At 35.9% G+C, this 25,684-nt stretch overlaps 1 protein-coding gene across 1 annotated transcript in view; it reads left to right on the forward strand.

The window, feature by feature from the left end:
• Positions 1-25,684, forward strand: part of LOC150107817 (sodium-dependent dopamine transporter-like) — a 361,184-nt gene that overhangs the window by 23,352 nt on the left and 312,148 nt on the right. Inside the window, exon 2 of the mRNA XM_090392068.1 lies at positions 5,216-5,350. Coding sequence (XP_090248194.1) covers positions 5,216-5,350 — 135 coding nt within the window. The remainder of the gene's footprint in view (positions 1-5,215; positions 5,351-25,684) is intronic.

Raw genomic sequence — 25,684 nt, forward strand, 5'->3', positions numbered from 1 at the left:
GAAGGAGTAGCCATAGTATTCAACACAAAATACGAGGCTCATCTTCTTGAATGACAGGCAGTGTCAAGTAGAGTGATTTGGGCAAATATTAGAATGAGGAACTGGACAATGAGACTTATTTGTGCCTATGGTCCCACAGAAGGTTCTACTAAGGTAGAAGTAGAGGAATTTTTTGAGGCTTTAGAAAAAGCAACTGACACAATGAAAAAGGAAAAGTTGGTCCTTGTTTGGGATCTAAATAGCAGAGTAGGAAATGATTGTGAGATATACAAAAATATTTTGAGAAAATTTGGAGAAAAGAGCAAAGCTAATAATAATGACAAATATCTGTTGGTTTTCTGCTCAGGACATGGACTGGTTATTACTAACACCATGTTCCAACATAAAAATGTGCACAAATTCACATGGAGAGAAGAGGCAAGGAATAAGAAAAGTCTCATTGACTATGTTATTGTTGATAGTGATGTTTTCTCCCTGGTGCAAGACACTAGAGTGTACAAGGATTTGAAATTGGAAGTGATCACTATTTAGTCTTGAGAAGGATAAAATTGAATTTCATATTGAAAAGAATAACGTGTAAGAAAGTTTTAAAGCGAATAAAAGTTGAGCAGCTCTCAGATGGGAACTGTAGAGTAAAATACACAAAGATTATTGAAGAAAAAATGAAAGAGTTTGAGAACAGGAATGAAACCTTGGAGATTCAGTGGCAAGCCTTGATGAAAGCCCTGATTGATTCAGCTGGAGAGGCATGTGGTGAAGTTGTCTGCAAGGATAGAAAAATCAGAACTCCATGGTGGATACAGGAGTTAAAGAGGCAGTGAAGGAAAAGAAGAAAGCACATCAAAAGTTCCTGGCAAATAAGTCAGCTTGTGCTCTTAGAGAATACAGAGACAAATGCAAGAATGCTAAACAGTGTATAAAACTAGCTAAACAAAAGTCATGGGAGGACTTTGGCAAGAATATAGAAAATAAATATCAAGAAGGTGGCAAAATATTCTGGAGGTTGTTGAAGAAGCTTAGGAATGGAGGAAAGAGTGCTGTAAAAGGAGTTAGAGATGATAAAGGTGAAATGAAAACAGGAGAAAAAGATATCCTTGAAGTATGGAGTAATTACTTTGAAAAACTACTAAATGAAACAAGCAGTGATGACAGCACAGTGGTAAAAAACACCGACCAGGCATGCAGTCAGGAATACATATCCGTACTTGAAATAGAAAAAGCCATCAAAGGCTTCAAATGTGGAAAGGCAGCGGGAGTAGATGATATTCGACCAGAAACGCTGAAGCATGGGGGTATAAAAGTATTACAGTGGCTGCACTGCATAGATCAGAAAGCCTGGACAGAGGGACGAATTCCTGATGATTGGAGTAGAGCTCTCATAGTACCCATATATAAAAAGGGAAATAAAACTGAATGTAAGAATTACAGAGGTATTTCCCTACTGAGTGTTCCTGGCAAGATTTATGCAAGTATACTTGAGAAATGGTTGAGAAGAATTGTGGAAGAAAATCATGGTGAAGATCAAGCTGGATTCAGGCTAAATAGAGGCTGTCAGGATCAGATCTTCACTTTGCGACAAATAGTCGAGAAAGCATGGGAATATAACAAAGATCTGTATTTAAGTTTTGTCGATTTGCAAAAGGCATATGACATGGTGCCAAGAGAGAAGCTATTCAATACGCTGCAGTTATATGGTGTCAATGGGGCATTATATCAAGCAATACTTAGTCTTTATTTGAGTTGTAAGTCAGCAGTTAGAATTGAAGGAAATACAGGAAGATGGTTTAATGTTAAATCTGGTGCGAGACAAGGATGTACATTATCCCCTCTGTTATTCATTATCTATATGGATCATGTTATGAAGGAAAGTGGTATTAAACATGATATCAAAATTGGAGATGTTAATATCAGCTCTTTGCTTTTTGCGGATGATGTTTAACTTCTAAATAAATGTGCTACAAGTCTGCAAGATTCTCTGACTAAATTGAATAGCTGTTGTAATAGATATGGTATGAAGGTCAGCAATAACAAGACAGAGACAATTAAAATAGGAAGAATCATTGACAATGTCAACTGTGTTATGAATGGAGAACCTGTGGAACAAGTAAAACATTTCAGCTACGTAGGCACGATTTTTAGTGAAGATGGTAAATTAAATATAGAAATAGACAACAGAATCAGCAAAGCTGGTATGGTGGGAAGTGAATTGAATAAATTCATATGGAATAAGAGAGAAATTAGTCGGAACACTAAATTAGCTGTATACAAGACAGTGTTCAAACCAGTTTTAACTTATGGATATGAGAGCTGGGTCAGAAGTAAAACACTTGACCAAAGACCAGAGACCGCAGATATGAGAGTCTAGAGAAAGATTATAGGCATGAACAGATGGCATCAATGGCAATATCATATTAAAAATGAGGATATTAGGAAAGAACTTGACATTGTCAGCATCCAGGAATGTGTTAACAGAGCTAATCTCAGGTGGTATGGTCACTTAAACAGAATGGGCAAACAAAGATTAGCAAAGCAAGTGTTCTCTGCCAGGTTGGCAGCAAAACAACCTAGAGGAAGACCAAGATATAGGTGGATTGATACGGTACAAAGTGCCTTAGACAACAGAAATATAAGATCTGATAATGTTGGAGTCTTGACAAGCAACAGACTGATTTGGGGGAAAATTGTAGATAGGAAGTTAGTAATGATGTAATTTTTTTCATGATCCACCCCTTGAAGGTACATGGCAGGAATTTGATGATGATGATATATATCATGTGCACTAATTTTTAAGCTTGTTTATGAAATATATTTATGATACTGTAAAAGATAAACATAATAAGTTATTCATGATTATGTGAGATTTTTACACTGCCTGAACTCTACTCTCACTATTTCTCCCTTGTAGCTCAATGGTAGTATGAATAAAGTATTAGCTCTAATTTCGTTGATCTCGTAAAAATAAAAATGTATTTATCTGGAAATTTTAAGGGGAAAACGTGATGGTGTTTTGTTTATTTATTTATTTTTTTTAAATATGACATCTTTGTGACTTGGTAGCATATACAAATATGTGACCATATTACAGTGAAAAGAGGGAAATTTTAATTTATTATTATTATTATTATATCTATAGTTGACAATCCTAGCATGTATTATGCTCCTGAAATCTATCATCCACACTAAATATGTGACTTAGACTCGCTTATGAACGATTTTAGTTTGCATTATTATCAAAACTTTGAATCCTTTTTTTATTTGGTTTAAATTAAAAAACAGTTTAGATTTGTTTTTCATTTTGATGGGTTATGATAGTTATTAGCTGAGGAGATGGACATTGTTATGACAGTTGGTTGCCAGAATGATGTCTTTGGTGGTGGGGGTATATTTGGTATGCATTTCAGTGATGAAAGGATTTGTATGCTTAGGATAGATTGTATCTGAGCAAGGAAATATGCATCTGGAAAGATTGTTGGTTGGTGAAAGGATGAATTTGTTGAATCAGAACTTATTGGCTAGGTTGGATGAGAGAGGAGATGGTCCTGGATGGGAATTAAAGCTTTGGGGATCAATTAGTTAGGGTGAAACAATACAGGACAATCCTGCAAATGAGGAAGTGGGAAGCAGTTGCACAAATAGTGGCAGGACTATTTCTCAAAGTCTGGTAATGCATTTCTGTCTTTATGTACTTATGCCAGAAGTACAGTTAGTAGAAATAAGGAGGCTGGAGTTGTGACTTCTATGGAGGCACTTGGTCCAAAGGTTATTAGCATCAGTGAAACATGTTTGTTTGAGGATGATGGACTAGCTGGAAAAGAAATGCAGCAGTTTTGCATATTTCAAGAAGATAGGAAGGATAAAATGTAAGGTGTAGGGGTTATTAATGGTCCAGCAGATGAGTGGCAAAAATCAGGAAAGAAGGTGGCAGCAGCATTGAGTTTAAGAGCATATGGTGTGAAGTAGAAGCAAGTAAGATAAGTTTTAGTAACGTGTTGTTGTTATTATTATTATTATTATTATTATTCAGTCCTCCAAGGAGTCAAAAGACCCATCGAGGAAGGTCCTTCCTAAGACATAAAGTCTGTCAAGACTCATCGAGGGGAGGCCCCCCCCCCTGAGAAACACAAAGTCTATCATACCACTCTTTAAACTCACTGACCGTTCTCACTCCCACCACTCCATCAGGCAATGTATTCCATGGTTCAACCACCCTCCATGCAAAGAAACCACTCCTCACCCTCTTGCTCACAGTTTCCTTTTGTAACTTCCAGATATGGCCTCTTGTCATCACTCCTTCCCGCTGTTCAACCAAGCGAAAGAACTCCCCAGTGTTAACCCTGTAACCACCTCTCAACAGTTTAAAAGTCTCAATCATATCACCTCTCCTTCTTCTATCCACCAAACTCTACAGCCCACATTCCCTCAGCCGATCCTCATAACTATCCTTGTACAGTCCTAAAGCCATATTTGTCATCTGTCTTTGTGTCCTTTCCACAGTTAATTTATCCCCTTCAAATCCATCTGTTCATGCCTAGAGGAAGACCAAGATATAGGTGGATTGATACAGTACAAAGTGCCTTAGACAACAGAAATATAAGATCTGATAATGTTGGAGTCTTGACAAGCAACAGACTGATTTGGGGGAAAATTGTAGATAGGAAGTTAGTAATGATGTAAATTTTTTTTCATGACTATCATATCCTGTACACCCCTTGAGGGTACATGGCAGGAATTTGATGATGATGATAATGATGATCTCCAGAGTCCAAAGACTCACTGAGGGAAGACACACTACCTACTCTACTATACACATCTCACTGTCTCTCCCCTACTTTATTCTTCTAACTACACACAACTTGCTATCTCCACTATTAATTCTCCAACTACACACAGTGATGCTACTACCATCAACACACAATGCCATCTACTGTCCAACAACAATATATATATATATATATATTTTAGTTTATTTTTTTTGTAAATTGCATATGTTCTTATATATTGAACAGTTTCTTTTGTATCAATCTTATAGAGCATCTTTAGTAATTTATAAGATTCTATTTTGTCCTCTCATTTCTTCCTATCAACTAAACTTTGTAACCCACATATCTTCAGTCTTGATGACTCATCTCTGAATCTTTTTCACTACCTCACCAACTATATTTATATTTGCAACACTTTTTATTTATTTATTTATTTATTATTTTTTATTTTGCAGGACCATTTGTGCATGCCTACCTAATTCTGCTTATAATTTGTGCTGTGCCTTTAATGTGCATGGAATTAGCTGTTGGTCAGCTTACACAATGTGGACCGATTTTAGCATTTGGGCAACTCTGTCCTTTAATGAAAGGTTAGTATTGCATTTGCGGCTCATAATCATAATTTGAATTTATTGAGGCATTGTTTGTACTTTTCTTAATCAGCATAAAGTTCACAATTTTTAAGAATGAATCAGCATGATAATACAGGATATTTTCCTTAATATAGCTTAAAGCTAAAGGTCACTTTATATATATTATTGCATTATATTTTGTATTATATGTATTTGAAAACACTTCAAAACATTTAATTGTAAACCAAAGAATTCAGCTTAAATGTGCGAAATAAACTTTTGAAATAATAGATAAAATTGAAATACCTTAAAATATGACAATGTCATACTAGTGGGGATATAAATTTGGACCTTTATAAGAGTAATAATAAAACTGAAGAATGTAAAAATGTATTATCTACTCATGGGTTTCTTGCTTACATCGATGGCAATACAAGAGAAGTATGCAACTCGACAAGTTGCATTGATCACATATTCATAAGAAACAGAATGGCCTATGAGGTATCCACTGCAATCTACATTAGTAATATACTAATGCAGATTGCATTAGACAGATCACCATTCGATACTTTTGAAATTATCTATACCTGATAATGTTAATGAGTTGCACAGGTAGACAGAATAAATTTGTATTTGGCACCAATATAATAAATTTGAAAGATACATAAAACATTATCAACTGCCACAAACTTATTAGACACTAATCTGTTATATGATGAATTTATCAAAATGATTAAATATGCAGACAGTAAATCGCAATATCATAAAACAGTTACTACAAAAAAGGACGTTCACGCAATCTGGATAACAGATGAATTTAAAAATATGATAAAGACAAAAGAGAAACTTTACTATAAGCATAAAAAAAATCCATACAATTTAAATATGACTATAAAAATTTCGTTAAACATCTAAAGCAAAAAATAAAACAGGCAAAAGAACATTATCTGCTATCGAAATTTCTTTCTTGTTGTAATGATAAAAGTAAAGAATGTAGGTTGGTCAATATGATAATAGGTAATGCAAAACAGAAAATGCGAGAATTCCCAGAGGCTAATGAAATCACTATAGTTTATCACCACCAAGATGTTAACAAAATGAACAACCACTTTACCAACTATGGCAGTTGTGTTTTCGACCCTGCAGAAAGGGCAAAGTATCTCAGTCACCTTCTGTGAATTAAGAATTCCATGTATCTACATGCAGTAAACACAGATGAAGTAAAGAGTGTAGTACTCGGATTAAAAAAGGGAAAAAAGTGGGATGTGACAACATAAATGTTAAAAAGCTAAACATTATCATTATGCATAAATTACAATTCTTTACAAATATCATTAACACTTTCATTGCCAAGCTGAAAATTGGAATTTCGCGTGGTGGCCAAATTTTTCATTTAGTTAGCGACGTCCACGCGATAACGCGTGATCGCCCACCCGCGAGAACTCGCATCATGCGATATCATTCATTGCCAAGCTGAAAATTAGAATTTCGCATGGTGGCCAAATTTTTTTATTTTTTTTTATTTAGTTAGCGACGTCCACGCAATAACACGTGATCGGCCGTTTGGTGAGGACTTGCATCATGCGATATCGCTTGATTGCCAATGAACATGTTAATAAATCCTTTGAACATGGTAAATTTATAGAACACCTGAAGACACTGCTTCAGTTGTACTGTTATTTAAAGGAGGAAATAGAAATGAAATCAAAAATTACAGACTAATATCTATACTATCCACAGTCTTGTTTTTCTTGATATATCTAAAGCATTCGGCTGTGTTCATCATGATCTATTACTACTGAAAATGTCCAAATACTGCATTAGGGGAATTACTAATGACTGGTTCAGATCCTGTCTGAATAACAGAAAACAATATACCAGCTATGATATATTTAAAAGCACAACAAACATAATAAAATACGGAATCCCTCAAGGGTCGGTACTATGACCCATCCTATTTATAATATATGTTAATGATCTATGTCAGGGGTGTTCAACCTGTCGATCGCGGAGTGATTTTTGGTCAATCTCTTGTGTATTCCTCCTTACTTACAAATTTAATTAAAATTGAAAACATAATATTTTATTTATCATTATTTTGTATTATTTTTAATTCGCTTTAAGTGTATTGCTATTGTTTATTTATTTTTTTGTTAAAATTGTCAAATCAATTGACTGGAAAGAGGAGAGGGCACATGGAAGGAAGGAATTGGATTTTATGCAGTTATTAAAGGACAACTATCTGTGACAGCATGTAGTGGAAAATACCAGGGGGCAGAGAGTGCTGACCTAGTAATTGCAACTGAGAATGTGGCTGTAACGAACATGATCATGTTGCCACCAATTGGTGAGAGTGACCCTAAGGTCATGACTTGGGAGGTGGCTAAAGGAGTGGAATTTACAATTAAGACAGGGTACATGTGGAATTACCGGGCTGGTAAGTATGACAAGCTTAGGAGTGTGCTTGGCTCAGTGCCATGGCATGTAAAACTGCAAGGGCTGGATATTGATAGTTCATGGGAGGTGGTTAAGAAGTGTTTGCAGGAGGCAATGGTTGACTGTATACCAAGAGTCCGAATAATAAATCAAGTTGGGGTTAAATGGATGAATAACACTATTAAGCTTGAGCTGCAAAAAAAGAAACAAGTGTGGAGGGAATTTAAGGAGAAAGGTGACCAACATGCGCAGGAACAGTATAAAGCTCAGGCCAGGATGGTAACAAGGGTGGTAAGAAAAGCAAAAGTGGATTACAAAAGAAAATTGGCCATGCAGGCTAAAGAGAATTCCAAACAGTTTTTTCGATATGTTTGCAAGTAAAAGGAAAAATGTTCATGGCAGAATGATTTTAAAAAATGCTGAGGGTAGGGAGGTAACCGAATCAGTCAATATAGTGGGATTACTGAGCGAGCACTTTGCGGCTAAAGAATTGTCAGTGCCCTTGACCATTTTGTTTAATTTGAGCCTCAGGTCTGGGTCAGTCCCAAGGGGGTGGAAAGAGGGGAAAATAGTTCCACTGCATAAAGGTGGTTCCAAGGCTGCTGTTGAATATTACTGGCCAATCAGCATAACAGGAATCATTATCAAGGTCTTGGAGAAAATAGTCAAGAGGAAAATACAAGATTGGATAGATGAAAATGAGATACTGTATCGGAGACAGCATGGTTTTTTGAAGGGTAGGTCATGCCTCAGTAACTTGCTCACGTATTATAACACAGTGACGGCTGAACTGGATAAGGGTAATGGGTTTATAGTGATTCTACTGGACCTTGTTAAGGCATTTGACAGGACATCACATGGAATTCTAATCAGTAAATTGCAGCATATAGGGATGGATATAGGGTTGGTGAGATGGATAGGAGGGTGGTTGATGGAGAGATATCAGAGAGTGGTTTATTCAGGAGTAGAGTCCACAAGATGGCCTGTGACTAGTGGTGTGCCACAAGGATCTGTTCTTGGACCACTGCTGTTTAATTTGTTCATTAATGATATAGGAAAGGATCTGAGAGGAACAGTTCATTTGTTTGCAGATGATGCAAAGTTGGGTAAGGCAATAGTGAATGCAGATGATGTCAAAATTTTGCAAGATGATTTGGATAGATTGGAGGTCTGGGGTAAGGAGAATGGATGTCAATTTAATGTGGCAAAATGTAAGGTTATGCATTTTGGGGTGAAAAGATTAGCAGCAGTTTACTACATTGGTGGAACTGTACTCCAGGAAATTGATGAGGCACGAGACTTAGGAGTGTTGGTGGATAATGAGTTGAAGTTTAGGGGACACATTGCAAAAGTGGCCAAATCAGCTCATCAAATCACTTGGTTGCTGAAGAATATGTTGACAAGCAGAGACAAGCAGGTTATTGTTCCTCTGTATCAAGCCTTGATAAGACCCCATCTCGACTATTGTGCCCAGATTTGGTCACCTAGGTTTCTTCTTGATGGGGAGGAGGTTGAGAGGATCCAGAGGCGAGTGATCAAGATGATAGAAGGTCTGTGGATTGAACCTTATGAGAACAGGTTGAGGATTTGTGGATTGCAAAAATTGGTTGATAGGCGGAGAAGGGGAGATATGATTGAGACATTCAAATTACAGAAGGATTTCTATAAAATTAATTCAGAAGATATTTTTGAGAACAGGGCTGGTTGTGGGAGGACTAGGGGACATCCATGGAAACTGGGCAAAACTGTAGTTTGTAAAGGTGTTAGAGCTGGTTTCTTTACTTTTCGAGTGGTGAATGAGTAGAATGGGCTGCCAGAGTCTGTGGTGGATGCTGTGACAGTGAATGAGTTTAAGGCGAGGTATGATAGATACACTATGAATGTCGAATAGTTGTGATGAATATGATTTGGGGCCTCCCTCGATGAGTAATGACTCCCTGGAGTTGCCCGTAATAATAAAAATCTCAAAGGTTTTTGAAATTCTGATAAAAAAAACCCGCTTAAATAGCTATTTAAATACAGTATCCTTTTACACAACTAATCAATATGGGTTTAGATCCCGATGCAATATTGAAAAAGCGCTATTGGAGTTTTATAAAAAGGTCTATAGTGAAATAAATGATGGAATGCACATATCAGCTGTTTTTCTTGATATATCTAAAGCATTTGACTGTGTTCATCATGATCTATTACTACTGAAAATGTCCAAATACTGCATTACTAATGCAGGGAATTACTAATGACTGGTTCAGATCCTATCTGAATAACAGAAAATAATATACTAGCTATGATATATTTAAAAGCACAACAAACATAATAAAATACGGAATCCCTCAAGGGTCGGTACTATGACCCATCCTATTTATAATATATTAATGATCTATGTCAGGGGTGTTCATCCCGTCGATCGCGGAGTGATTTTTGGTCAATCTCTTGTGTATTCCTCCTTACTTACAAATTTAATTAAAATTGAAAACATAATATTTTATTTTTCATTATTTTGTATTATTTTTAATTCGCTTTAAGTGTATTGCTATTGTTTATTTATTTTTCGTTAAAATTGTCAAATCAATAATTTTCTTATAAGTCCAGGTAAATGAATTAATTTGGATCAGTGGAAGTCAAACAAGGAGCCGAGTGAATACGATTATAAGCAAAGTGTAAAAACTCGATTCTAGCTTAAATATTAAATATTCCAACGCACATTACATCGATTTTTTACTTAGGTTAAGTCCCATGTGAATATTGTAAAAAAAAAATTTGTTTGTCTCGGTATAGTTTGTATTAGATGTTTTTGTAAATAACTCTTTTAAAGCTAACTGTATATACTGCTTTAATAAGAATATGTTAGAATGTTAAAAACAAAGGCAATTTTTGTCGCCGAAGCTGTACATGGCGGCATTAGAAAGATTGTTATTGAAACTCGTATGTATGAGAAAGGGTTGCAGGCTCTAAGTGTAAACATCTCCAAAGTCAGTCAGAAAGAATTTAAACAACTTTCCGATGGCCAGCAACTTACAATCAAAAGAATGGAGGAGATTAAAAGGTGTGCCGAACTTGAAACTTAAGATGGAAGACTCATACAGATTCTTTGGGGGTTGCCAAACTTCATGCGAGGTCTCAGAGGATGCCTAATAAAAAGGGACTGAAGCAAGCAGAAGGGGTCCCAGTTCCAGAATTTCTCTCAGAGAGGAGGCCGCCTGGTCCAGAGTTGCCGTCAGAGAGATTGCCCAGATCCACATTGCTTGAGAGAGGAGTTTCCCACTTCCAGAAAGGAGCTTCTCAGTTCAAGATGTCGCTAGAGAGAGAGAGAGAGAGAGACTACTTCTAGGCTGCAGACAAGGTTTCAAATTGCCGGAGAAATGTTTCCAGGCCAGGTTAATGTCAGACATTCACCAGTGTGTTGCGTTTTCATTACAATTTGATGAATCAAACAACTTCACTAATATTGCTCAGTGACGCAATATCATGAAGCAATAGCAAGAAGTTAATGGTATTTATTCGCATGGTATTTCAAGATTATTCAAGTAAAGAAGAACTTTTGAAAGTTATACCATATTGGGAAGGACTAAGGGAGAAGACATTTGCTGAATTTGTGAAACAACATAAACTTCCGCTTTTTAAACTTGTGTGTGTTACTACTGATGGTGCTCCTGCAATGATAGGTAATTAATCAAGCCTCATTTCATTATGTAAAAACGATGACAAATATCCAGATTTTTTAACATACCACTGTATTATTCACCAACAAGTACTGTGTAGTAAAAGATTAAACACAAAAGATGTTTTTGTATGTTACATTTAAAATTGTAAATGCAACGGCGGTTAATTAAATTACAGGCAGATGATGATAGGGAACATCTGTTGTACAATAATGTTCGCTGGCTCAACAGAAGTCAATTTTTAGAAAGATTTCTTGCATTAATTAACGATATAAAAAATTTTCTTGATGAAAAAGGAGATATTTATCCACAACTGAGTGATACAAGATGGTTGTTACACTTATCATTTTTAGTAGATTTCTGTACGAAATTAAGCAATTTAAATTTAGAGTTACAAGGTAGAGATAAAAATTTAATTGACATGTTAAGTTCAATAAAAATTTCCAACAATACTTACTTTTATTAAAGAAAAATATAAATGACCGTGAATTTAGACATCTCCCATATTTATTAAAATTTTTTGAACAAAATCAAGAAATGCTTTGCTATGATTTAAAAGAATTTATTTATGAAATAGAATTAGTCGAGGAAGAAATAAATTCAAGATATAAAGATTTTAATAAAACTGAAATGATTGTATCTTTTATCAATAATCCATTTCAGGAAAACTTGAACATCACAGAAATTTCAAATAAAATTAGTGGGCTGTTTGATATACACCAAGCTGAAGTAAAACTTGAGATAATACTTGGCGGGATGTTGTTATAGACCTGGTAATGTGGATGGTGGTGATAGTGAAATGTATAGTCAAATAAGCCAAGCAAATAAAGTGATCATTATGGGTGATTTTAATTATGGCAATATAGACTGGAATGAAGAGATAGCAACTGGAAGTAAAGAAAATGAATTTCTTGAGTTTTTGAGGGATAACTATCTCAGACAGTATGTAACAGAGGGCAAACGAGGATTAAGGGTCTTGGATTTGGTCATCTCATCGGAGGATGTAATTATCAATGAGATATCAAATCATCCACCAATTGGTGACCATAAGGTGGTTGCCAGCAGTGCAAAGACCCCTGTGAAAAAAGGGTATATGTGGAACTACAAGGGGGGGTGATTATAAAGAGCTCAGGAGACAGCTTGCAGGTGTAGCATGGAATGAGGAGTTAGCTGGAAAAGAGATCAATGCAGCTTGGGGGATTTTCAAAAAATATTTAGTAGATGCAATGTCTAAATGTATACCATGGGTGAGAAGGTTAAATAAGGTAGGTGTGAGATGGATGAATAAAGAGATTAAGCATGCAATACAGAGAAAAAGGGCATTGTGGAGGCAGCATAAGAGAAGTGGAAGTAACCACTTCCACTTCTCTTATGCTGGAAGTGGAGGTCTACAAAGACCAGGCAAGGAGGGTGACTTGGTTGGTGAGAGTAGCTAAAGAGAGGTATGAACAGCAGTTAGCTAATGAAGCCAAAAAGAATCCTAGGGAGTTCTTTCGATATGTAGCCAGCAAAAGAAAGAATGATTATGGAAGGATGACATTGATTGGAGGAAATGGTATAAAAACAGCTGTTGCAGAATGTGTGGTGGAGATACTTAATGAGCAATTCATAAAGGTCTTTCAATCTTGTGAATGTGACTTCATGGAGAAATTGAGAGCAGTAGGTGATGGGGGAGGAAAGACTGACTGTACGTGAGCAAGAGGTGTATGGGGAATTGAGTAAACTAGATGTTAATAAGTCTGTGGAACTTGGTAATATATCGCCCCATATTCTGAAGGAATGTGCCAGGGAGTTGACACCTGTCTTGACATATTTTTTTAATACGAGTCTTGCACTCGGTCAAGTTCCTAAGGAGTGGAAGGAGGGCAAGATTGTGCCACTTCATAAAGGAGGTGATCGAACTCAAGCATGAAACTATAGGCCTATCTGTGTGTCAGGTGTTGTGGTTAAGTTGTTGGAGAAGCTTGTGAGAACTAGGATCCAGAGTTGGGTTGACAACAATGGTATAATCTTTGATGGACAGCATGGATTTGCTAAAGGGAGGTCATGTTTTAGTAATCTACTTACTTATTACAATAAAGTGACTGCTTTCTTGGACAGAGGAGAAGGATACACAGTAATATACTTGGATTTTGCAAAAGCTTTTGATAGAGTACCTCATGATAAGTTGACAGTCAAACTAGAGCAGATGGGGTTGGATATTAGATTAGTGCATTGGATTGGAGACTGACTATCTGATAGGTATCAACAAGTTGTGTATGGGGGTGCAATATCCAGGAAAAGGAAAGTCACTAGTGGAGTGCCTCAGGGGTCTGTTTTAGGGCCATTACTATTTAACTTGTATATTAATGATATTGGCGAAGATTTGGATGGAGATATTCAGTTGTTTGCAGATGAATCAAAGTTGGGATGAACCATAAAGAGTAGTGAAGATGTTGTGGCCTTTGCAAGAAGATGTGAATAAATTGAGTGATTGGACAAGCAAATGGGGATGTGACTTCAATGTTGCAAAATGTAAGGTTTTAAAATTTGGAAAACAAAGATGGGATGCAGAATTTATGCTTGGTGAGAATATATTGTTGGAGGTAGAGGAAATAAGAGATCTGGGAGTGATAGTGGATAAGGATCTAAAATTTAGGGGACACATCGCCAAAATTGTGAGGACAACACAAAGACTTCTGGGAATGATGCGCAGGACACTGACATGTAGAAGTAGGGAGATTCTTGTTCCATTGTATAAGGCTTTGATTAGGCCACACATGGACTATTGTGCCCAGATTTGGTCACCTGGTTTTCAGAAGGATGAAGAGATGTTGGAAAGGGTCCAAAGGCGACTGACTAAAGTAGATTCTGACCTCTGGAATGTCGAGTATGAGGAAAGATTGAAAAGATGTAATTTGCAGAGTCTAGTGTAGAGAAGGAAGAGGGGAGATATGATAGATACCTACAAGTTGGTAAGGGGTTGTTATAGGATCAATGGTGGGGAAGTTCTACAGAGAATAGAGGGAGATCAGGAGAGAACCAGAGGTCATCCCTGTAAACTGTATAAAGAGGGTGTGAGTAGGGGAGTGAGAGGCAGGTTTTTTTCGTGCAGAGTTGTGAGTGATTGGAATGCCTTGCCTGAGAGTGTGCTGTCTGCAAGGAGTTTGAATGTTTTTAAGACACGGTATGATGAGGTGTGTGTGTGAGATAAAAGGACCTCCCAGATGAATCTTTGACTCCATGAGGTCTTGTTTAATAATAATAATAATAAACATTCAGAATAGTTTACAATTAAAATCAATAAACAATGAAGTCATTTGGAATTTCACGTAACTGATATTGCGCGAAAAATTCTGTCGTGTTTCAGATCGACATACTTGTCAGAATCTTTTTCAAATATGACCGTCATAAAAAATCAATTAAGAAACCAAATTACAAATGATCATTTGGATGATTGTCTGCAATTAGCCACTTCTTCATATCAACTTGACTATGAAAATATTGCGAGGTACAAAGAATGCCAAATTTCACATTAACTTTTTTTTTTTTTTTTAATCAACCAGCATTTCCTGTAACTTGTGAGTTTGTAATCCATCTATTGTTTTTTCTAACTTTGGTTTTCCAAAATAGAGAAGTAAATATTTTATTCCAATATATTTTTTTTTTTTTTTTTGTTGTTTTAAAATATTTGTTGTATTAAAATATGTGTTATAATTAAAAGTGATAAATTAATTTTTAAACACACAAATAAAGTTTTTAGTTATGTATTTTTTTTTTTAGTTGTTTATTTGTGCATAATCAGATATCAGGTTTTGAGAACGTGATCTATATAAGAGAGTAGATCGCCGAATAACTTATATATAAGAATGTAAATCAGCGAATAACTTTTTATAGAAAAGTAGCTTGCATAGTAAAAAAGGTTGAACACCACTGATCTATGTAAATACAAACTTTTTGGCAAAATGATATCCTTTGCTGATGATACAGCTTTAGTATACACCGAAACACCCCTTGAAGATCTAAAAAATCGGATTAATAGCGATATGTTAAAACTAAGTATATGGTTTAGCAACAACGGATTTAACATTAATACCAAAAAAACGAGATATATCTACTTTACATTAACAGACAAATTAGATCAGAGTATAACAATAAAATGGCATGAAAGGAAATGTAGTGATATTCTAAAATGTAAATGTTGCTTAATCAAAAAAATAAAAACAGTCAAGTATTTGGACCTCCATATCGATAGCAATTTGAAGTGGAACTCCAACACCACTTTCTTAACAAATAAGTTTAGGTTCATAATTAACAGAATATATTATGTTAAAAAAATTTGTAAATGCAGCATTCTAGAGATGTTTATACTATTCCTTGGGTAAATTCCTCACTGCAATATGGCATTACCTGTTGGGGCGGAGACTATTATAACAATCTGCTTCCATTAATAAGAATACAAAACAGAATAATTAGAGCCATAACTACTACCGACTTTGCACATTCAATCAATGATCTGTATGTTGTTCATAATATTCTACTACTTCAGAAACTATATCTCTATGGTTGTCTGTTATATGTAAAAAGTAACACTGAAAATTTCTTGGTTTATAATGTAGACTATGGATTGTGCTGCAGTCGAAACATGCTGGAAGTACCCAAGGCTAACAAAGAAATTTTTCATAAATCTTTCGAGTACATTGCGACGAGTAGCTATAATTAACTTCCGAATGAAATTAAATCTATAACCTCAGAATATGTATTCAGAAAAAGATTGAGAGACTACCTTATGGGATTAAACAATGCTGACAATTACTTCAAACATATAGTATAAGAGATCATTATAACTCATATATCATAACCAATAAAGATATTGATTTACAAATTGGTTCATTCAATTAGGTATTAAAATATCAACATGTATATTATTATAACTGGTAAGGGAGCCCTCTTAGATGCGGTCCCCGGATTCTCAGTGTCTGTTTTGAGCTAATTACTTTTCTAGTAACCAGTATGACTATGGCCCTTGGTTACACATATTTGCATTAACTAACTTACATTACTCTAAACCAGTTACTTATCGTAACTATGAAACCATTCGAAATATATTATATTCTACTTGCATATATGTGAAAACTTTTTATTAACCATAATAAAATAATAACCAAAATAAGTGTTAGTACCAATAGAATATAATAGTAATACTTGAATTTTATTTTGTAATATTCTACTGTGCACTGAATTATATTGTGAAATATTGTCATAATTATACAAGTTGAATAGTGTAATTTGTATATGTGATGTGAATAATAAACTGTTAACTGTTAAATACTTCCACACTTAATGAAAGCAGTTGAGAATATAGTAAGCTCTGCATTATGTAAATAGCTATGGAATCATCTTTGGTTAGTGAAGTTTTCCACATACTGGAGGTCCCTAGAATGACCGTTTCCCATGAGCATGGACAACAAAGGTGGTTTCAGAACTATACAATGTTAGTTATGAGGATTGGCTGAGGGAATGTGGACTGCAGAGTTTGGTAGATAGGAGAGATGATATGATTGACTTTTAAACTGTTGAGAGGTAGTTACAGGGTTGACGCTGGGGAGTTCCTTTGCTTGGTGGAACAGAGTTAAGGAGTGATGACAAGGGCCATCCCTGGAAGTTACGAAAGGAAGCTGTGAGCAAGAGGATGAGGAGTGGTTTCTTTGCATGGATGGTGGTTGAACCATGGAATGCATTACCTGATAGAGTGGTGAGAGCAAGAACGGTCAATGAGTACAAGGAGTGGTATGATAAACTTTGTTTTCATAGAAAGGACCTCCCACGACGAATCTTTTGACCCCATGGAGGCCTGAATAATAATAATATGTGTCAGAATGGAACCTGTGTCATATTATGTGAATTAGGTGCTCTTGGCTGGCTGCTCATGAATTTCATTAAAAAAAAAATAAAAACAAAACCAATTAATTTATAATGCATAGAAAAATTGAAATTATTGACAAATAAAAGAAAGGTGCTTGAACTATATTTTTATTTGAAATATGAAATGTTTGTTTTTTAAAATTAATACAGAATGCATGTAGCATCAAATTAATATGCAAAAGGAATTGGAGTACAAAAACATTTGGTGAAATACCAGCAAACCGAAGTTTGCACCATGAAAAGGGAAGTTTTTCTGCATATTGCACAAATAACAGTTATTGCACAAATAGCAAAAGATAAGTTTTATTTCATTATTCTAAATTATGGAAATAACTACCATGTTATAGCAAAACTTCAGTTTAATATAAACCAAAATAATCATTCAACATGTTTCGACCTTCATATCAAGTTCATCATCTGGAGTATACACATATATACAAAGAAACGAGCTATATTACAATCTACATGGTATACTAAAGTTACAGTAATACGATCAACCGTTACAACTACTGGCCTGACCTCTAGTGGGGAGGGAGAAACCTTATTGCATCAAAGCTAGAGTCCTGTTATTATTATTATCTATTTGATTACAAATCATTAAGAGATATATTAAGCTAGAGAGCAACATGCTCTTACATAAGTACTCATATACATTAGAACAAAGCAGTATAGATGATGACCAATAAGAGCTGAAATTATTGCCTAGAGTCCTAAAGTAAAGTTTTGCCGGAAACTTGAAGGACTTAAGTGGGCTGAATGTATATTTAGTAATGTAGCTTGTTTCTTTGTAGATATAGATATATATGTGTATACTCCAGATGATACCTTCATATCAAGATCATCATACCTCAGATGATGACCTCGATATGAAGGTTGAAACATATTGGGTGATTATTTTAGTTTATATTAAACTGAAGCTTTATGATAATTATTTCCATAATTTTGAATAATGCATGCTGCTCATTGTGTAACCATGAAGGACAGGATAAGTTTTATTTCTTGGAATATTTTTGAAGTATATGCATTTCACCAAAAAATTATTTAATTAGTGTTACTGAGACTGAATGCATATTATTTATCAATATCATTAGTAGGTTTAGCAGAGAATTTGAGTATAATAGTTAGCAGTTAATGAAGGCAAAAAAAAATGATCGTAAGACCAACGAGATATATGGCGTGAAAATAGTGTGTTGAGCATTGTGGATTTAAAATGTATGTGTGGGCAAATGTGGCAGATATGTTTATTGAGAAATTAAGAATGAGAATTGAGAGAGTGAGGATCTGCAGAAAGTGTGATATATTAATGGATTGCAGTGATTTGAATGAAAGTCATGAACGGGAACTGAAGAATGCCAGATGAAGGGCAAAAGGCAGGCAAGCATAAACTTGGAGCAGAAGTGAGCCTAACTGACAGCGCAAAAGTTGGCATGACTGTGGGAATGGAAGAACGTCTGAATGACTGACTGACAGAGCAATAGTGTGATCGATTGCTGGAATGCAAGAATTGAAGAATGAAATTATTAAGATGAGAAATGAGACAAGGCATGTGCAAAATGAAATTAGATGTATGGTGGATATGAATGGAAGAGTGCGAAAGAATAAAATGAAAGATAGTGGAGAAAAAAGAAGTAGCAAATGACTCGAGTAGCACTGTATGGAGATTTAATTATAAAAAGTGTGATGGATGAGAGGGTGCACAAGGTCTGTTTTCCAGGAGGGAGGATGAACAGGATGATAGTGGTGCTGGATATGAGAAGTAACCATGCAAAAGAGTTGGTGGTTGTGGTTGGAACAAATGATTTGGTTAAACATAGGAAAAATGGATATCAGGAGATTATTGAGGAGAGCAAAAGACAGAAGTGTGGTAGGAAGAGTAGTTTGTGTGTTGTTCAGGTATGACAATGTGCAAAAAGAAAGTAGTGCAGTTTGTGAATGTGTTGGATGAGTTTGGGAGACAAATGGAATTGTATAAGTGTAATGGACTGCATCTAGAAAGGCTGTTGCTTTAAGGAAGTGTAATCAGTGATGCAACCAAAGTATTAGTGGAAGTCACAGATAATATAAATGAGCAGGAGAGTGGACTAGGTGAGACCAATGCGAATGGAGATACAAATATGAGAATAAGAATGAAAGTTGAACAGGGAAACGAGGTTTGCCAGGGAGACAGTGTAATGAGAGTGGATTCTGAAAGCAGTAATGAATGTATGTATCGGGATGGTCAGTATAGGAATGGAATTGCCTGGAATATGTGGTGGGGTAGTCGCGTATGTGGGGGATATATGGGACAAAGAGAGGAGGGTTAAGGGTGAGCAGTGGGAGCAAGTATGGAAAAGTCACAGATGAGGGGCAGCATGAGTAGGACTAGTTATACACTAAGAAATTATGGCTATTTATGAATGCTAGAAGTATAAAAATAAGGGAGATGAAATTGTTGCATTAAGTTTATTTGCCTGAAAATGGTTGGAATAAGCGAAACATAGTTGGATGAGGATGATATTTTGATGGAAACAGAAATGATATGGGTGTTTTTTTGAAGATAGGAAGGGCAAGAAGGGAAGGGAAGTGCTATTGATGATAGTGGGAGCAATATGTTCATGCAAGATTGAGATAGAGAAAAGTGGCAGCAGTACGGTGTGAGGCAGAGGTTCATAGAATGAGATATTTGGTTGGGTGTTGCTACAGACTGGGGAATGCGGAGGGTGGAGACAAAGAAATGTATAGGTAGCTTTGCTTAGTGAGCAAGCAAAGAGTAATCATATAACAGCAACAATGTTAGAGTGTATTCCAAAGGTGAAAAGGCCAAATAAGATAGGAGTAAAATGGATGAATGAACAGATTATGTGTGAAATCTGGAAGAAGGCACTGTGGAAGCAACATAAGATGAATGTTGGTAATAATTAGTTGCATGAAGAGTACAAAGAGCAGGCCAGGAAGGTAACTCAGTTTGTAAAGACAGCAAAATTACAGTATGAGAAGAAATTAGCAATCAAGCTAAGAAAAATCCTAATGAGTTCTTTTGATATGTGGCAAGTAGAAGAAAAATGACTATGGAAGAATGATGCTTGTTGATGATCCTGGCAGATTGGTAATTGATGCATGCAGAGGAAGCAGAGATTTGTGATCCATACATACTCTTCAGTGGTTGGATCTTATCTACATTCAGGGAATATTATTATTATAATACAGGTATCTCCATGGAGTCAGAAGACTCATCATGAGAGATCGGAGATCCATTATTCACAATTCACAATCCCCCTCTGGAAATCCATTTCACTCATTCACCATCTTCCAAGTAAACAATCTAGTCCTAAACACCCTTGCTAACCACACTCTTACACAATTTCCACAAGTGACTCTTGTTCTCTCCCTTCCTGCCATGTACTGAAAAAAAGTCTTCAGTATCAATCCTATAAAACTACTTTAATAACTTCTATCTTTGTACCATATCTCTTTTTTGTTTAGAGCTAGTTTTTGAAGCCCACAGGCTGTCTCCGTAGACCTGTCACAATCTTTATCACTCGCCTCAGGATCCTCTCCACCACTTCATCTCCATGGAATTTGAGTGTCCAGATTTGCATGCAGTAGTCCAGATGTGGCCTTACATATGCTTATATAGGGGAACAATAACCTCTCTATCCCTGCTTGTTAATGTGTTCTTCAACAACCATGTAATCTGATGTGCTGTTTCACCATATGCTTCACCTCTAAACTTCAACTCCCTGCCTACAATCACTCCAAAGTCCCTAACCTCATCAGTTTTCTGCAGCTCAATTCCATCAGTATAGTGCACAGCTTGTAATGTCTTCCCAGTTTACATCATCAGCAAACAAGTCAATATTTACTGTCAGTTCATTTCCTATATCATTGATTTACAAATTAAACCAATTTTCTGATCAAATACTGAGCTGTGTTATACACCGCTGATCACTCCTCCTAAACTCAACTCCTCCATAAGCCACTTTTTGATATCTGTCTATCAACCATGCTCTAATCCAAATCACCATATTAATATCCATCCTCATTTGCTCCAATTTATGGAACAGAGCATGTGGAATCTTGTCAAATGCCTTTGCAAAATCACTGAGTAACCATTTTCCCTTATCCAACTCCATTGTTACTTTATTATAAAAAAGTAAGAAAATTACTAAGGAAAATCCTACCCTTAATAAAATCATATTGTCCCTTATAGAGTATCATTCCTATCCACCCAATCCTGAATTCTGTCTTTTACCAATTTCTCCAATACCGTAACTACCACTGCTGAGATGCTGAGTGGGATTATTTTGCTCTTTTTCTACTTCATTGGCACCTTACTAGTACCGAGGCTTAAACAGATTGGTCAATAGCAAGATAATTCTCTTGCACGTTTTCATAATATTCAGACTGATATGCCATCTAATCCCATGTCTGTGTTTGCATTGAGGTCTGCAATACTTTAAGCACCTTCATTTCTTGAACCTCTGTTCTCTCATCAGTCAATATTGCATCTTACATTGCAGTGTCACCACCTAGATGGTACATACCTGCAAAATGCTCACTCAGTAATTCAACTATTTGGTTTGATTCTGTTACCTCCCCATCATCAACACTTTTTAAAGTCATCTTCCATGGCGAAAGAACTCTTTAGGATTTCTTATGGCCTCATCGACTAGCTTTCTCTCATAATTAGCTTTAGCCTTCCTTACCATACATGCCCAATCTTGCCTCTGCCTTGTACTGCTCATGGGCATGCTAATCACCTTTTTCTTTATATTCCCTCTTTGTCTACAACTCTTGAGTAATAATGGTATTCATCCATCTAATTCCTACCTGATTCATCCTTCTGACTCTGGGTATACATTCTGATACCACTTTCTTCAAACACGCCTTAACCTCCTTCCATGCACCACCAACATCTCTTCCCTCCAGGTTCTTATGCCATGGCACTGCTGAAAGCTGACTCTTGAGCTTGTCATAATCACTTGCTTTGTAATTCCATGTATAGCATTCTCCTAGGTCAAGACTAAATGTCACTTTCTTCAAGTGGAGGAAGTGTAACTAGATTAGTGATCAGATCCTGATCACTAATCTAGTGATCTGATCTATCCACAACAAATTCTTCAATCACTGTATCAAATAAAGGTTGTTTAATCCATATATTTACTCATGCTGGATCCTCAACAAGTCAGAATTCAGTGAAGGGAGTTGCAGCTACAAGGTCATCTGAGACTTTCTCTACTTACTGTTTGTTAGTTCCTTTATATGGACCACAGACAAGTTAATAAAAGCAGAATTAACCCATCAATGACAGTTATCCTTGTAGAGCACAACAACAGATAAATTGCATCAGATCAAGATTGAAATTAAGCTTCAGCAGTACAGTTTATGTAGAAAAAGAGGAAGTTGTTCTTGCAACAGCCTATGCAGACAAATTGTCTGCATAGGTTGCACAAGCATAAGTTAGTCATCTTGAACATTCTTTTTTACCAAGGATTGATGACTGCACCCACCTGTGCTAGTACTAGAAAAAGCATCTTACCATAAGGTGTCCTTTGGTGTGGCATCACCACTTTTCTTCTGAGTGGCACATAATATACTTAACAAGAAATTATATTGTTTAATCCTTTACCCAAGCATAAGCAAACAGAATTTGTGAGTGAAGTATCTTCATGACTAGTCTACACAAGACTGTTGACTGCACATCAGTTGCCTCAGTTTGTAACCAGTGAAAAAACTTTCTGTAACTATTTTGAAAGTTGTTTAACTTGCTTATACCATATATTAAAGATGCCAAGAAATTATATTCTTGCTATAATCCCTTATCCAAGTGTAAGCAAACAAAGTTTATGCGTGAAGTAACTTGACAACTAGGCTACTTGTGTATAGAGGCTAATGACTTCACATCATAATCAAAGCACATCTGCTTATGGACATTTATAATACTATGCATTATGGGAAGGGTCACTATTCAGACCAGTTTTGACCTTTATTGAGGTCTCATTAGTGGGAACCAGCCCCAGAAGTGATACCAAGGTTGAAGTAATGCAGAAGTCATATTTCGATATATAAGCAGTCAAAGGGTGTCACACCTTATTACTATAATGCTCTGGATTAGAGGTAGATGTCGAAGTTACTTAATGTGCAAACTTTGTTTGCTTATACTTGGATAAAGGATTAAACCAAGAATATAACTTCTTGCCATCTTTAATTCATAGTATAACCAATTGAAAAAAAACTTTCAGTATCCGTCTCTAATCCAGAATGTTTTAGTAATAAGGTGTGACATTTTTGAACTACTCGTATGTGAAAATATGACTTCTGCATTACTTCAACCTTCTGGGTCTGGCTCCCACTGATCTCATTAAAGGTCGAAATCACTCTGGGTAGTGACTCTTCTCATTATGCATAGCATTATACATGTCTGTAAGGAGATGTGCTTTGCATTATGGGATACTAAGGTAAGTGATGTGAAGTCATTAGCCTCTATATACTCATTTTAGAAATTATGGACTTTATAACCGTGTTATAAATCTAACAGATAAGCTTAGATAAGCTAGCACGCCCAGGAGTGTATGAAGTTCCGTGTGACTGTGACTTGGCCTATTATGGGCAAACAGGAAGATCAGTGAACATCCGCCTGGAAGAACATGAAAGATTCATTTGCTACTATTACTATGGCAAGTCGGGACTGGCAGACCACGCTTTGGACACTCCTTCACACAGGATTAGATGGAGGAAAACGAATGTACTATTTAGGAGTCGTTATAGATCTGAAAGATTATTTTTTGAGTCAGCAATGGCTTTGAAGAATTCTCCCAACCTTAACAAATATGGTTGCATTAATTTGCCAAAAATTTGGGAGACGGTTATCCTAAGAAAAACTCCTGGATAACTGCATTTTTTTTTTTTTTTTTTTTTCCCGTTAGAGGGTGCCAAAAAATAGGACTTTAGATCTTTTGTCTTTTACAATTATATTGTTTCACTCGCTCACTGTCGCGTTTACATGTGTGTTGTGCTCCGATGATGCTGAGTTGAAAATCAGCGAAATATAGTTAATAAAACATCTTTGTTGTTAAAAGTGTTTGTAGTGTTGTTAATACCGTGAAAACTAAGTCATGAATAACCGTGTTATAAATAACTCATTTATTCAAATTAAGTGGACGTTGAATTGAACATTATTTCTTAGCTGAATAAGAAATTCTAAGATAGAAAATCTAAGAGTTTCACGCCGAATATAGAAAACTATAAATGTTCGCCGAGTCCAAGCGTAAGTCAACACCTGGTACATGCTGGGGAAACTCGTAGTAAAGGTGGAGTAAGCGCTGATCACTGTCCTTAGTATTTTCCCATAATGTAAAACACAACTCCTAGGAGATGTATGTTGTTATACATTATGGGGAAAGGTCACCACCCAGACTGGTTTCGACCTTTTTTGAGGTCTTATCAGTGAGTAGGTAGATCCAGATGTAAATACTGAGGTTGCAGTAGTGCAGAGCTTATTTCTTTACTGTACGAGTTGCCAAAAGGTGCACTACTAAATTACTGAGATAAACTGATCTGGGTAGTGACCTTCCCCCATAATGTATGACAACATACATCTCCTAGGATTACATTATAGGAAAATACTAAGGACAGTGATCAGAGCTTACTCCACCTTTAGTACGAGTTGCCCCAGCATGTACCAGGTGTTGGCTTATGCTTGGACATGCCGAACTTTTATAGTTTTCTATATTCGATATGAAACTCTTAGATTTTCTGTCTTTGAGTTTCTTATTCGGCTAAGAAATAATGTTGGATTCAATATCCACTTAATTTGAATAAATTTACCTCGCCGAAGTCAAGCAGCCTATTGGCTCTTTATCTCAGTAATAAATAACTCATTTTAATTTCTTGATGTTTCGACCTTCATATTAAGGTCATCATCTGGAGTATATACAAATTTACAAGGACAAGCTGAGTTACATTTCACATAGTAAGCTAAAGAAACAATGATTTGATCACCAGTTATTCTACTGGCATGACCTCTAGTGGAAAAAAAAAACATAAAATTAAATAAATATTTAGAAATTACAACAAAGCTAAATTCTATTTAACATAACATGGGAGAAACATTCTCTCATATAGATAGTTTTCTTACAGTAACAATGATGTCCTATTTTTAACATGCCAATTGTTATATTAGATTTAAGATTCTGGATTATCTACAGTCCTGTTTATAGTTAGCTCTTAGGGAGAAAGGTTCTGTGGGTAGAATATGTGCCTTTCATATGCCTGGAATTTTTAGACATCATTATTGTTCTGATTGGGGTGGTTGATAAGAACCTCACAGGCTTTCTTAAATTTGCGTTCATACTAGGTTTTGGTGTGATGA

Source organism: Typopeltis vanoorti, chromosome 4 (assembly GCF_054136105.1).
Source record: "Typopeltis vanoorti isolate ZY-2024b chromosome 4, IOZ_Tvanoo_1.0, whole genome shotgun sequence".
Taxonomy (NCBI): domain Eukaryota; kingdom Metazoa; phylum Arthropoda; class Arachnida; order Uropygi; family Thelyphonidae; genus Typopeltis; species Typopeltis vanoorti.